The 14,034-nt window shown below is 54.6% G+C and overlaps 4 protein-coding genes across 4 annotated transcripts; 3 read left to right on the forward strand and 1 right to left on the reverse strand.

The window, feature by feature from the left end:
• The first annotated feature begins 96 nt into the window (after positions 1-96).
• On the forward strand, positions 97-4,404 carry B0H18DRAFT_973049 (uncharacterized protein). The gene is made up of 18 exons (XM_048043904.1): positions 97-280; positions 395-467; positions 517-602; positions 632-651; positions 714-1,112; positions 1,133-1,293; positions 1,347-2,127; positions 2,160-2,237; positions 2,291-2,308; positions 2,365-2,454; positions 2,511-2,607; positions 2,659-2,694; positions 2,772-3,066; positions 3,120-3,322; positions 3,378-3,506; positions 3,559-3,696; positions 3,754-3,805; positions 3,859-4,404. Exons 1-18 carry the CDS (start codon positions 232-234, stop codon positions 4,046-4,048), a joined length of 2,895 nt encoding a protein of 964 aa, XP_047899616.1. The 5' UTR covers positions 97-231; the 3' UTR covers positions 4,049-4,404.
• A 78-nt stretch (positions 4,405-4,482) lies between these two features.
• B0H18DRAFT_901253 (ras guanine nucleotide exchange factor domain-containing protein) lies at positions 4,483-9,213 on the forward strand. Its single transcript, XM_048041458.1, has 10 exons — positions 4,483-5,108; positions 5,163-6,486; positions 6,537-7,226; positions 7,278-7,511; positions 7,570-7,735; positions 7,787-7,940; positions 7,990-8,241; positions 8,295-8,384; positions 8,441-8,657; positions 8,708-9,213. The coding sequence occupies exons 1-10, from the start codon at positions 4,566-4,568 to the stop codon at positions 9,013-9,015; spliced, it is 3,978 nt and encodes a 1,325-aa protein (XP_047899617.1). The 5' UTR covers positions 4,483-4,565; the 3' UTR covers positions 9,016-9,213.
• A 51-nt stretch (positions 9,214-9,264) lies between these two features.
• B0H18DRAFT_1113673 (uncharacterized protein) lies at positions 9,265-9,749 on the forward strand (the record flags this gene model as incomplete). Its single annotated transcript, XM_048032987.1, has 2 exons — positions 9,265-9,441; positions 9,510-9,749. The coding sequence occupies 2 exons, from the start codon at positions 9,265-9,267 to the stop codon at positions 9,747-9,749; spliced, it is 417 nt and encodes a 138-aa protein (XP_047899618.1).
• A 145-nt stretch (positions 9,750-9,894) lies between these two features.
• Positions 9,895-14,003, reverse strand: B0H18DRAFT_1113674 (uncharacterized protein; the record flags this gene model as incomplete). The annotated part of the gene is made up of 14 exons (XM_048032988.1): positions 9,895-9,918; positions 9,973-10,092; positions 10,149-10,289; positions 10,348-10,536; positions 10,593-10,731; positions 10,782-11,021; positions 11,076-11,371; positions 11,430-12,035; positions 12,092-12,378; positions 12,406-12,525; positions 12,573-13,001; positions 13,057-13,134; positions 13,191-13,895; positions 13,961-14,003. The coding sequence occupies 14 exons, from the start codon at positions 14,001-14,003 to the stop codon at positions 9,895-9,897; spliced, it is 3,417 nt and encodes a 1,138-aa protein (XP_047899619.1).
• Between the last annotated feature and the right edge of the window lie 31 nt (positions 14,004-14,034).

Raw genomic sequence — 14,034 nt, forward strand, 5'->3', positions numbered from 1 at the left:
CAAGCGCTCACAGCGGACGTAAGTCCGTAATCCCCGTTCGATCGTTATTCATAAGAGGTCATCGGACCGACTGTACTTCACCCTGACTTCACCTTCAATTTGAGTCCCCCGGCACTGCCCTCAAGCTGACTCTCCAACGCGTTGCCTTGACTCCTACGTTTCTCATATAGACGCAGGCGTATTTTCTGCTACTCTCGTACACCGGACTCGCTACTACTTGCACGAAACAGTATGGCCTTGACCCCGGAGGCGATCGACGTCCGGAACGTCACAACCATAGGTCATGTTGACCACGGCAAGACGACGATGATGGACGCCCTACTAGCCGCAATAACATTATCTCCACAAGAATGGCGGGAAGATCAGATACTTGGATAGCCGACTTGACGAGCAGAAAGAGGGATCACAATGGAGAGTAGCGCGGTCTCTCTGAGTTCAGGTAATGGACGGAACGACGCTGGTGGTACGTCTGCATGGCTCAGAGCTATACACTTTGTGATCAACTGCACCAGAAAGCCTCCCGAAGACGTATGTTGTGAACATGATAGATACGCCTGGGCATGTCGACTTTTCCAGCGAAGTGTCGACCGCGTCGCGACTATGTGATGGCGCGCTGTCTTGGTCGACGTAGTAGAGGGCGTCTGCACGCAGGTATGCTGAGTAATGGTCATACTCAAAGCTGAACGATGTTGAGCACAGGACGTTCCCGCTAGACCATCACTGTCCTGCGGCAAGCATGGCAAGACCGTCTGCGACCCGTCTTGGTCATCAACAAATTCGACCGTCTCATTACCGAGCTCAAGCTATCCCCTGTGGAGGCGTACCATCACCTGTCGCAGCTCATCGAACAGGTGAACGCCGTGATGGGTAGCTTCTTCGCAAGTGAAAGGATGGAGGACGATCTCCGGTGGAGAGAAGAGCGCGAACGCCGACTCGCAGAGAAGAAAGAATCGCACGCGGAAGAGGTCGATGCAGCCATCAACGAAGCGGACGACTTCCAAGAGAGGGACGACGAGGACATCTACTTCGCCCCAGAGAAGGGCAATGTCATCTTCGCCTCTGCCATCGCCGGATGGGGATTCCGCATAGGCAAATTCGCCCACCTGTACGCAGTGAAGCTGGGATCAAAGAGACAACGCTACGGACGGTGCTGTGGGGAGATTTCTATCTGGATCCCAAGACGAAGCGGGTTATCAGCCACAAGCACCTGCGCGGGCGCGCGTTGAAGCCACTGTTTGTTCAGTTTATCCTCGATAATATATGGGCGGTGTATGATGCTGTACTTATCAACCCGTATGTGACAATACAGCCTGATTTCGACTTGCGATAATGAGACGATGATGTAGAAACCCAGAGAAGGTGACGAAGATTGTGTCGACGCTCAACCTCAAGATCCCACCGCGCGAGTTGAACTCGAAGGACTCAAAACAACTCCTGACACTCATTTTCTCTCAATGGCTCTCGCTCTCTTCGTGCGTCATCCAGGCTATCGTCGATGTCGTCCCGCCTCCGTCTGTCGCGCAACGAACGCGTATCCCGAAAATGCTCTACCCGGATCTCTACGAATCCACGGCCGAGCCGAAGAACAAAATGGAAGAGAATCTCTACTCGTGTAATGCGAGCCCTGACGCATATGTTGCTGCACTGGTGAGCAAAATGTTCGCCGTACCCGCGAAGGAGCTGCCGGGCAACAAAAAGAAACCACTGAGCGCAGAAGAGATGCGCGCTAGAGCGAGAGCGGCGAGGGAAGCGCGGAGTGCAGCACAAGCTGCTGCGACGGGTGGCGAGACTCCTTCGACCGAGACGTCTTCTACGCCTTTGGAAGCCGCACTGGAGCAGATGGCGGTAGATGATAAGGAGCCAAACGGCACGGGCGAACCTGTCGAGGCGGACGAGACGCTGCTTGGGTTCGCGCGCATATACTCTGGTACGATACGCACGGGCACAACAATCTGCTGCGTCTTGCCAAAGTACAACAGCGCGCTGGAACCGACGCATCCGCGGAACGCGCTGCATGTGGTCACTACGCGCGTAGAGGCTCTGTACGTGATGATGGGTAGGGAGCTCGTACCAGTAGACCACGTTCAGGCGGGGAACGTCTTCGCTGTACAGGGTCTGGAAGGCAAGGTATGGCGGAGTGCAACCTGTGCGCTCCGAAGGAGCAGGGTGTGCCTGAGGGTGCGGACCTTGGTCAAGTCAAGGATTGTCTGATCAACCTGGGCGGTATCATTCGCTACGTAGGTTGTCATTTTTCGTGGCGTAATTATCATTGACGAGTCTTGAACTATAGGCAGCACCGATCGTTCGAGTTGCACTCGAACCGGAATTCCCTGCGGACATGCCCAAGCTTATACGGGCATGAAGCTGCTCAGCCAGGCTGATCCTTGCGTTGAGACGTTCCAGCAACAGACTGGCGAGCACGTCATCCTGACTGCAGGTGAACTCCATCTCGAGGTGGGTTGCCCATATAGCTGGCGTGATCGAACGACGGATTCAATTGGTTATCACAGAGGTGTCTCAGAGACTTGCGCGAGCGTTTTGCCAAGGTCGAAATCAACCCTTCCGAGCCTATCGTACCCTTCAGAGAGACTGCGGTGCGGGCGCCTGGTGAGTACCACCACTAGGTATTCTAACTTTGTTTTCAAGTCTCATGGTCAGATATGGCGCCGCCGAAAACGCCTGGTGCTAAAAGGGGTACGATACAGGGAGCAATTGCTAATAACCTTGTCAAATATACATCCGCGCTGCACCCATCCCAAGACAAATAACAGACTTTCTCCTAGACAACCTCGCGACACTCAAGCGAATAGAATTCGAAAAAAGCTCGACAGAGCGCGGTTCATCCGCTCATGCAGACGGCCTTGAGGAAGAGGACTACGATACCCAGGGCGAGGTCATGAGGAAGGCGAGCGTTAAGCCGGAGGAGTTGTGGAGAGCGCTGCAGCAGGCGTGTCAAGAAGTCGGCGGAGAGTGGGTAGATGTTGTTGACAAGATCTGGGCGTTCGGACCGCAGAGGGTGGGCAGCTGCATGCTCGTTGACTTGCGTTCTGGCGGCCAGCCAAACTCGTAAGCACGTCTCGTTTGCATCGATGTCGGTCGAAGCTCATCTATGCACGCAGCCTGAAGAGACGGCAGGAACACGACAAGATAGGTGACGCAAACAAGGATAGAGACCCCCTTCTACGTGACTTCGACAATCACCTGGAAGCCGGGTTTCAGCTGGCAACCTTCCAAGGACCCCTATGCGCGGAGCCAGTGGAAGGTCTAGCTTACTTCGTAGAGTCGGTCGAGGTTGACCGGGAAGGTATCGAACAGGAGAAGTGTGAGCACCGATTCCTTTTGCTTGTATTGAGCTGCTGTTGACTGGGGCGAGATAGTACATAACCGAATGGCGCAGGTCACTGGCGCGTTCATCACGTCAGTAAGAGAGGCCTGTCGGAACGGTCTCCTGGATTGGTCTCCCAGGTTGATGTTGGCCATGTATACCTGTGACATTCAAGCATCGAGTGCGTAACTGCTCATATCAGTGTTTGTCTGTGCTTACTTTGGGTTTATCAGCGGATGTTCTGGGTAAGGTATACGGCGTCGTTGCCAGACGCCGAGGCCGGATCGTCTCCGAGGAAATGAAGGAAGGGACTGAATTCTTCACTGTCCGTTCTCTCCTGCCCGTAGTCGAGAGTTTTGGCTTCGCGGACGGTAAGGATCGTTGGTCTGACAGTCTGTCGCATTTTTGACGCGACTCTCGTGGTATAGACATACGAAAACGGACCTCAGGAGCAGCAAGCCCGCAATTGATATTCAGCGGGTACGCTCTACAACTGGTCAATATTTTGCTACCACTCACGCGGCATTTCAAAGATACGAAATGCTCGACCTGGACCCTTTCTGGGTCCCGACGACCGAAGAGGAGCTGGAAGATCTGGGAGAGAAGGCCGATCGGTCTAACATCGCAAAGGGGTACATGGACTCAGTCCGAGAGAGGAAGGGCATGTTTGTCGACAAGAAAATCGTGGAGCATGCGGAGAAACAAAGGACTCTCAAGCGGTGAGCGACGGGTGAATCAGTCAATGTTAGAAACAGCTGTATCACGTATGCCAGTGTACTGTATTGTCTATCACATCGATGTAGCGATTTCAATACTGTATTGCTGTGGAGCAAGTTGCACTAGTTTGGATTGTGACCGTGTACTTGAGTACCGTCGTTCCGAGCAGTACAACTTGCAAGGCCTTCCAAACCGGCTGGATGACTTTCGCAGAATACGATGGTCTGATAGAGCTGATATTCGGAAGCCATTCGCAAAGGCGACGCTGCGCACAGATGCTTGCTGGTATTTGTATATTGTTAGGCAGCGGGTGGCGGTGTTCTTGTCGTCAGACTCGTCAGGGTGAGCGTCGCGGGAGTCGGGACCAGAGGAACCAGGATGCAGCCACCGGGCACGTGGTTGTTCTGGCCAGTGATCCTCTGGCGACCTATCACTGTATCAGGAGGGCTACATTCGCGCTTACTCTGTGACGCTGCTCAGCCTCAGCCTGCCCTACTCGCCGCCGCCACTTCCTAGGGCCCGCATGGCGACAATGACCGCTGCTGCCTACGGTGCCCAGTATGGAACGAGCCCCTCGACAAGCTATGGCGCCCCACAAGACGAGAAGCAGCACCCGGGCGAGGACCAGCAGGATGAACTGACTACATTCTGGTGTCGTGCTCTCTATGACTACCAGAAGTCCGACGCCTCGTCCCTTTCGTTCCAGAAGAACGACATCATCGAAGTACTCAGCAAACTGGAGTCCGGATGGTGGGACGGCCTGCTAGGCGAGGAGCGGGGTTGGTTCCCTTCAAATTATGTGACGGTTATCTCGGAGGAGGAGGCAGAGATGGCCCTCAATGGGACTGATATGTCTGCATCCCAAGCACCATCTCTCGCCGACGACTCCATGGTGGACATGGCCCACAGCATGTCTAGGAGTCTGTCGCAGGACGACGAATGGCTCAATGCTGAGATGGACTTTCCCAACCACGTCCAGAACCCACCGCCTCAGAGGAACGGCTCGAACGGGAGACCAACGCAGCATAACGACTTTTGGGTACCGCAAGTGTCACAGGATGGCAGAGTATGTATATGCAAATACCCTCCGCCCCCTTCTACTGACGCACTGTGTTCCCAGATATTCTACGTGAACACACAAACAGGTCAACAGTCGAGAGATCTTCCTCAGGAGGTAGAGTACGACCCTGACGCGGAAGTAGCTGCATTGGGTCCCCCAACCTCCTCCCGAGCAGGATCGAGCGCTGGACTTGGATTGGCTTCGGCAAACGGACCAGACCACGAATATGGGGTCGCTGCTGGGTTCGGTGTCCCGAGGCGTTCGCGTACACCTGAGCCGTGGATGAGACGGCTAGCCGACGATGGTCTCTCGTACTACTACGTGAACAAGCTGACTGGAGAGGTTTCCTGGTCGCCTCCAGAGGCTAATCCTGTACGAGAGCTGCCAAGGACGCAGGGACCGTCAGGAGAGGGAAGCTTTGGAAGCCGCGAGGCAGCGCCGTCCATGGGACGTCTGCGCTCTGGTTCATCAGCGTCGGCAACCAGGGATCGTAGTGATAGCCTTTCCGATCGGCTCAGCATCACCTCCGAGGATTCGGACGTGTTCCCCACTCGACGAGATCGCTCTGGGTCGGCACTGAGGGATGCAGGCGCTAATGGCGTACGCCAGCCTCAGGCCAAGCAAATCTCCTTGGCACCTCCGGAACACCTGGCGAAGAGGTTACACCAAGCACTTGCTCCGCCACCCCCGGAGTCCCCTATGGACCTGTCGAATCAGGTCCAGGAGGCAATTGCAGCCATTGTGGAGCATCTACAGGCAGTCACACCTCGTCATCTTGAACAATTTGAGGAGGTAGACCAACGTGTATTGGAGGTCGTATCAACGGTGCGGAATTTGCTGTACGTGACAGCTACCCCATCCGGTCACATTCCGAGCAACCTCTATCCTCGGGACGGCCAGGACATCAGACCGTCATCTACCGCACAGTCTCTCCAGGCCCATCTCAAAGCAGCACAGCGAAAGGTGGCCGGTACTCTTTCCAAACTCGTGTTGTCGGCCCTGGCCATGCAATATGATCCCGGTCTGCGGAACGGTGATAAACCAAACCGCTTGGAATCCGATATCGCGGAGCTCGAACGTGCTGTAATGGCTTTCGTCGCAGATATGCATCATTTCCAGGAGCAGAACGCACAGGGGCAGCCGCTCCCCACAAAGCGTTTGTACGGCGTGTTTAGCACGGCGAACGTCGGTTTGGGCTTACCGGGGGCTGGCGTCGGTGGGACATGGAAGGGCCTTGGATACGTCGCCATGGATGCCACGGGGCAACCACCTATGCAGATCCTATCTGCTAACCAGGTCTCCGACATGAAGGTTGCGGTCAGGAAGCTTACGGATGCGATGGGTGCGGTGATGGTGCTTCTGAAGCGCCCAGATTTGCCCACAGGTACGTCAAATTGGGTTCTTCCTGCAGCATCGTGGCTGATTAGAATGTAGAGCACATACGCGCAGAGTCTCAGAACGCGATTGGGCAGCTGCACTTCACGCTCGAGTTGGTGAACAACATTGACATTGCACGTCATGTCGATGTCGACGGTGTCAGCGTCTCTTCTGGGCAGTATTCGCCGCGTGGACCCTATGCGCAGATGGTGGAGAACGCCCGGTTGCTCATGCGAACCCTAGAGGCTTCCGTGCAGTCGCTCTACGATGACGGCTCCACTCTGCTCATCGCCGTCCAGGCGCTCGGCCAGACCTACTCGAGAGAGGACGACTATGCCATTCGGGATTATATCGATGCGCTATTGGTTGCCATCCTCGCCAACGCCAACGTGTCCGTCCAGAGCTTGGAGTCTCTGCTCGTCGTGGGCTATGACCAGGCGAACTCGAGCCAGCATGACTATCGAAGCTCGATTGACTGGCGGCTGTCCCGCCCGCCGGATGTGTTGGACCCGGAGGCGCCTGTCGACTTCGAGGCTGCATTAATTCGACCGCCTCCCAGAGCCTTGCCTTCCGAACCGACTATGAGTTCGATGAGTTCGTTCGACATGGGCGGGCGAATGCGCTCGGAAAGCTCTGCAGACGTGCCCACCTCGACATGGTCCAGCCAACAGTCCGTCTCGGTGACTGATGAGACGCTCGTCGCACCGTCACCTGAGCCTGAGGAGATCGAGGAGTATGAAGTTGAAGGTACGTATCGTGACTTTCGCTAACGACTCAATTCTCATGCCTTCTGTTCAGCTCTGCAACTGCCCAAGTCGCCGCCTCGAGGAAAGCCTGGTGCATCCAAGATCAAGAAGTTTTTCGGAGATGATGCACCGTCACATATCATTGAGAAGATCAATGCTGACTCGAAGCCATGGTATTTGCGGCCGAACTACGACCCTTCGGAGATCATGATGGAGCCAGACGGCTCCGTTAGGGCTGGCAGTCCTGCCGCACTGGTGGAGCGTTTGACTGCACACGAGCAAGGAGGTAAGCATGACTGTGTCGGACATGATATGCGAAGCCCTGACATGATTGTTCCTCGTAGACACGACGTTCAATCAGAACTTCCTTCTGACCTTCAAGTCGTTCATGACTGTCGATGACCTCTTCCAGCTCCTTGTGAGGCGATTCTACATTCAGGCGCCTCCAAACCTCTCTCCTGCCGAGTTTGAAGAATGGTCTAAGCTTAAGCAGAGCATTATCCGGTTGCGGTATGTAATGCACATCACAGCTACTATCTGCGTAACTGAGACGTTGTGCAGCGTTCTGAACATCTTCAAAACGATGGTCACAGATGACGGCATTCTCGAGAAGAGTGACCTGTACATCTTGGGTCGCATGAAGGAGTTCGCATCGAACGAGGACGTCGTTAACGTCGCCGCGGCCAAGCAATTGCTTATTCTGATTGAGCGAAGTGTAAGTGGATATTCCTCTCTCGCTATGCCTCCTCTCACTTGTATCATAGCAAAAGGGAGGCGACGCACCGATCAAGATTACCGCGGTTCCCATCGCTCCGCCTGCGCCATTGTATCCCCGCAATTCACGGAAGATCAAGTTGCTTGATATCGACCCTATTGAGATTGCACGTCAGCTCACCCTCATGGAATTTGCGATGTACAAGAAGATTAGGCCTATGGAGTGTTTGCTGCGGTCAAAGGAATCCAAACCGGGCAAACACAATGACAACTTCTCGCAGATCATCCAGCTCAGCAACCGGGTAAGGCGCGCGTACGGATCTGAAGGGTACTAGACGACTGATGTACTCGTTAGATTGCAAACTGGGTGGCAGAATCTGTGCTGGAGAGGGAAGACTCGAAGAAGCGGGCCTTGATTGTGAAACATTACATTACGGTTGCTGACGTGAGTCTATTTCAACTGAAGATTTGTCCTGGCTGTCAATAACATCGTGCACACAGCGTTGTCGTACTCTTCAAAATTACTCGACGATGACCGCTATCGTTTCCGGTTTGGCTACCCCACCAATTCGGCGGCTGAAGAGAACGTGGGAGCAGGTGAACGCGCGTGCCATGGGGCAGTTGCGCGACTGCGAATCTACCATTGACACGGCGAAGAACTTCACCAATTACCGCCAGACATTAGCGCGAATCACGCCGCCTTGTGTTCCCTTCATCGGTGAGTCGATGAGTCTCGTTGGCGTGGGCTATTCTCACGACGCGCGATAGGTGTCTACCTCACAACACTGACATTCATCAACGACGGGGCTGGCGACAAGCTTGGTGACAACATGATCAACTTTCGTAAGCGACAGAAAGCGGCGGAAGTCATCCAGGATATCAAGCGGTGGCAATCCAAGCCGTACAACTTCCAGACCGTCGCATCTATTCTGGCCTATCTCGAGGAATGCTTCAACAAGTACGCCGACGGTTTCGACTATGCTGATCAGTTCTGGAATCAAAGTCTCGAGCGCGAACCTCGGGAGCGAGAGGATGAGAAGATGGCTAGGCTGCTGCAGGAAAGTGGCTTCCTTTAGCTGTGGCCTTGGTGCTACTGGACATTTGGTGCTCTTGGTTGGTTTGTGCGCATTACTCTGTAACATTATACTTTTCTTACTTGACTTATTCCTGCTGTATGATAGTTATACCTGCTGTGGATTTATGGAAAGCATTGGATTTATGTACTGTACTTCATCTCACACCATAATGCTTAGATCCACATTGCTACAGTAACCATCTTTTGGACGTTCGTCACTAGTCGAACTAGACCTCGCCGAAGACTCTGCATGTCATCGTGGGAAGATCCGAGCGCGTCTGTGGCGTGCGGTCGCGTCGAGCGGCGAGCGGGTCTGATCTTGTCCACGATCCTCTACTACGCAGCTCAGCCTCTACAGGAGAAGATGGAGGACGAGACGTCATTTTTCGACAAAGAGCGCAACAGACTAACAAGCGAGATTACTAGCGTGAGTCCTTCAAACCACCGCGCTGACATTCGCGAACGTGCCTCACGCGTTATCTCTGCCTTGTTCAGGGTTTCGAGGAGTTGCTGTCATCGAGCAATAACCTGAATCGCAAGCTTGAAGAGGTCCTAGGTATGACCAGGGAGTATGAAACGATTGCAGCTCTCTGGCAGAGTTTCCAGGACCTTATGCGCGGTCAGCGAGACGAAGCCGACGAGTCGACCAGCGAACCGCAGGGCATGCCGGGAACAGGGGGCCATGTTGTGTCAGTCAAACACGGGAGTACAGGACCAGGCCAGCACGATGTATGACTCGAATGCTACATATGGTCCGGATATGAGGGACGGCGCTATTGAGTTGTCGACATGCACACAACAGGTATCCAATACAGAGTGACAAGTGAGGGATGCAGCAATGCGAAACGAAATAATTAGGACAAGAATACATGAACCATCATTATATGTCCGCCCAGTTCGCAACCTACGAACGACGCTCATTAGCAGCAGATGGGTCTCAGAATGTCGATCAACATACCCAGGAGAAGCCGTTGAACTCGGCTTGATCGCGGCTGGACAACTGCGTATGTACAGGAGTAAGCGTGGGTTGTTCTTTGGTGAACTCTTCGTCGAAGTTGCTGGTGTCAGCGGTGCCATTCTGCGTAATGTGCGGATGAGTCGCACGTTCGGGCTCAGCGGGGGACATTCACGTACAATCGTGGGGAAATACGGGGGAGGAATGCGCTTGTTCATAACGTCGTCGAAGCTCACGTCCTTGAAGAATGGATGTCTCTTGATCTCTTCGGCGTCGGCTTTACCAGAACCCAGCCGCCGAGTCGGGTCACGGGTCAAGAGCTACAGAAATGTCATGAGGAGATTCCTGTTCAGCTTGCACGATACGTATATATCGTACCTTCTGTAGGACAGACACAGCATCCCTTGGCATCGTAATGGGATACAGCGGCTCGTCCTCAAGGATGGCATCGAAGATCTCATCCTCGTCGTCGCCACGGAACGGGGACTGTCCCAAAAGCATCTCATACATCAGCACACCAAATGCCCACCAGTCAACAGCACGGCCGTAACGTTGCTCGAGCAAGATCTATAAGGCATTGCCCTATCTTAGCGACATGGACGGCAAGAGAGTGGGTCACCTACCTCGGGCGCCATGAATTCCGGTGTACCACAAAATGTGCTAGTCGTCGATCCAAACCACATCTCTTCCTTACACAGACCGTAGTCCGCGACTTTGACGTGCCCATCGAGCGTCAACAGGATGTTGTCCAGCTTCAAATCTCTGCCTTGACGTTAGCAATAGCGCCAGAGAGTGGAATCGATGAGACAAACCGATATATGATGCCTTCGGCGTGGAAGTATTCTAGGGCGAGCAACACTTCCGACGCATAGAATTTGGCTTGGCGAAGAGAGAACTGCTTGCGCTGGATGTGCAACATGAGATCACCACCGCTCACGTACTCCATGACGAAATAGACACGGGTCTCCGTCTGGAAGCAGGAGTGTAGGCCAAGGAGGAATGGGTGACGTTCCTTTGCCGCGGCGAGGAAGACGCGTTTTTCAGAACGAGTGCTGGAGACAAGCGGCGACGTCAGGAACTGCCTCGCTTATTCAGGACCACAGTACCTTTCGACTTCATCGTTGTCGATGATGAACTCCTTCTTCAGCACCTTGATAGCATACAGGCTGCTTGTCTTCTTCTCCTCTGCCAACATAACCTTACCGAAGTTGCCCTTACCCAGGACGGCGAGGAAGTTGAAGTCGTCGAGGCCGACCTTACGCTTCTGCGCAACCGGCTTCTGGTATTGTTGCGCCGACGGCTGTTGCATCTGTTGCGCTGGGGCGAGGGACGACTGGCGCTCCGGAGGACGAACGTAAGCACCCGCCTGCGGAGGAGGAACGACTTGCTGCTGGGGAGGTGCCTGCAAGACGTGCGTGTACTTAAGTGATCCATAGTCGTGTGACATGCACGTCGCATACCTGATATCCATATCCCTCTTGCTGTTCGTATGCGGCGGGTGGGGGGCGCTGCGATATTGGTTCTGTTGGGAACGCCGGCCGGAGCGGGCTGCGACCTCCGGGAGGTATCTGTGGTTGTTGTCCGGCGTACCCGATCTGTGCGCTTTGTGGCGAAAGCGCTTCTGAAGGGGGAGTCTGCGTCTGCGGACGCGCATATATTGCGTCCTTCTGAGGAAGTGGGGGTTCGGTCATCTTCATACGTTCCATCTCAGTAGATAGCGATTCCATGGCTGGTCCTGGAGGCGGTAGTTGCGGTCGAGGCGACGGCTGCTGAGAGAAAGGCGCGGTTTGTCGCGCCTGGGTCATTGTCCGTCCTCCGCGAGACTGGTTGATGATCCGCCATTGTCGCAAGAGCTGGTTGGCGGTCTCCATTGACATACCGCAGAAATCGGGGACAAGATGGGCGCAGTTCGCGTGACAAGTAATATCGCACTCGGTGCATTTGCGAGCATTCTTGCGACCAAGGGGAAGCATGTAGCCGCAATGACAGCACCAGTTCGCACCGATGTTTGTAATAGGTTCGAACCGATGGGGAATACGATGGTTGATCTTCTCCGCGTCGTCCTCCTGCACACCACTTTGTCAGAAACCGCCTTGCATCATGGTGGTAATTCCGTACTCACCCCATTGTTGGACTTCGAGATACACTTCGTCACGACCTTCTCGTAGCATTTCTTGTGACAAGTGTAACGGCAATCTTCGCACTGATACCCCACAGCGTTCAGCAGGAATTCATTGCAGAAAGCACAGAGGATGATCTGGTAGAACTGGCGCTGGACAAACTTGTGGCCGTTCATCTCATGCACCTCGTCTTTGCGCTTACGAACAGCGGCCTGCCGTGCGAGACCACCAGGGGCATCGAGGGGACGCTTGCGCAGATTCTCCTTGGCTAGCTCGCGGTAGTTAAAGTCTGTGTAACCCATTCAAATTTACTCACCGAAGTTGAGATGCAAGGCAAGGGCACCGGCCGGCTCGACTGCGAACCAGGCATCTATACCCTCTGGCTGCCCCATTGATGGCATGGAAGACGATGGCGGAACGACACGGTTATCGTAGCCTACTGGGGCATCCATACCCCCGGGTATCCGGGAGCACCAGGAGCACCGGGTGCACTGTCGCCGTTCATGGCACCAGCAGTGACCCAGCCACCTTGGCCGCTCTCCATCATCACCTTCTGCTTTCGTTGCGCGTCGACGAGATCGCTGATTTTGACCCAGAGAAGACCAGTTGGAATGGGATACTGATCGCTCGGAGACTTCTCGTAAACCGTGATCTCGACTTCATTGGCCTTGTCGATGACAATCTCGAACTCCTCCATCCAGCGATCCGTCTTCGTTGGATGAGAGCGCGCACGTTCCTGACCTTCGACCTTAAACGAAACGAACGTCTCGCTTTGCTTCGAAGAGCGATACCGAGGCGCATGTTCCAACTCCCGTGCGCCCTTCAATGTGATGTACAGCTTCCCGGACAAGTTCTTCGAGCGAACGTCCTTACGTTCGCCCTCGCCTCCAGGGCCGCCGACGCCGGGTACACCTTTGAAGAAGCATCAAATAAATATGTCCACGGAATCAACTGTAGAATGACATACCGACTTCCTCGTCCTCTTCAGCATCATCCAAAATATGAAGGGTCTTATATCGCTTGAGGGCCGTCTGCAGGAGTTGATCTTCCGTTCACTTTCTATTTTCTTGGCTTCTGCGTCTTGTTTTGATCTCCGGTCACCGTCAGCTTGGAAAAGCTTTGCCATCTTATCAATGCCCTTCTTCAACTGGATCTCTACCTGGAGCTTGAACTCCAGTTCGTGAAGCATGCGTGATATCTTCGCAGTAGTATGCGGGGTGTCCGCCTTTATCAGATCGAAGTTCGTATATGTCTTGGGCTTCGGCGCGCCATAGGTATCGTCTCCGGGAAGAGCGGGACCAGTCGCGCGCAATTCTGGGGACTGCGGGCTGTGCGCACCACGCCTTGAGCCGTCCGGCCCAGGTGACTGAGGAACACTTCCCGATGAACGTCCCCCTCGCTGGCCATACGCTGCCCCGCCCTGACCAGGAGCGGGACTACCTGATCTTGACTGATCGTCCTGTTGGGCCTGCGCCATCTTGCGAGACTGCAACTGGCGTAGTAGGTCCTCGAAATAGGAGAGCGACCTCTCCGCCTCCCTCATCTTCGCATCGGTCGATCTCAGAACATCGGGGTTGGTGGTCGCCTGGCGGACGCGCTGCGTGGCCTCAACGACCTTGCGCTCGGTCTGAATGCGCTTGTAGACATCCTGGATCTTCTGGTCCAGCTCGTGCGCCTTGACGGAGGATGAGGACCGCGAAACAAGGTAGAGACGAATCTCCGCGCACCATGGCTTCCTACCCAAGGTTGACACCGCGCTCGGGCGGATAGGCGGTGTGTTGTGGTTCAGCGAAGGGAAAGCGAGGACTCGGAGGAGATGAAGCCGCTGAGGGCAGTGATTGTGTGCATCTGCTTGTCCGGCCTCAATCTACCTTTATGGGTTGGTAAGGGGTTATTCTTAGCAATATCCACCATTTCCGGCTCTGCGCGTCCTCTTTCCCCGACG

This window comes from Fomitopsis serialis (genome assembly GCF_022376445.1).
Source record: "Fomitopsis serialis strain Sig1Antser10 chromosome Unknown B0H18scaffold_3, whole genome shotgun sequence".
In the NCBI taxonomy this organism is placed as follows: Eukaryota; Fungi; Basidiomycota; class Agaricomycetes; order Polyporales; family Fomitopsidaceae; genus Fomitopsis; species Fomitopsis serialis.

Bases quoted from the DNA above. Each gene is read 5' to 3' on its own strand.
- B0H18DRAFT_973049 (XM_048043904.1), top strand. From the start codon at position 232: ATGGCCTTGACCCCGGAGGCGATCGACGTCCGGAACGTCACAACCATA. The intron at 2,608-2,658 runs GTGAGTACCACC...TCTCATGGTCAG, and splicing joins GACTGCGGTGCGGGCGCCTG to ATATGGCGCCGCCGAAAACG. The intron at 3,697-3,753 runs GTAAGGATCGTT...CTCGTGGTATAG, and splicing joins GAGTTTTGGCTTCGCGGACG to ACATACGAAAACGGACCTCA.
- B0H18DRAFT_901253 (XM_048041458.1), top strand. From the start codon at position 4,566: ATGGCGACAATGACCGCTGCTGCCTACGGTGCCCAGTATGGAACGAGC. The intron at 7,941-7,989 runs GTAAGTGGATAT...CTTGTATCATAG, and splicing joins TTATTCTGATTGAGCGAAGT to CAAAAGGGAGGCGACGCACC. The intron at 8,385-8,440 runs GTGAGTCTATTT...TCGTGCACACAG, and splicing joins ATTACATTACGGTTGCTGAC to CGTTGTCGTACTCTTCAAAA.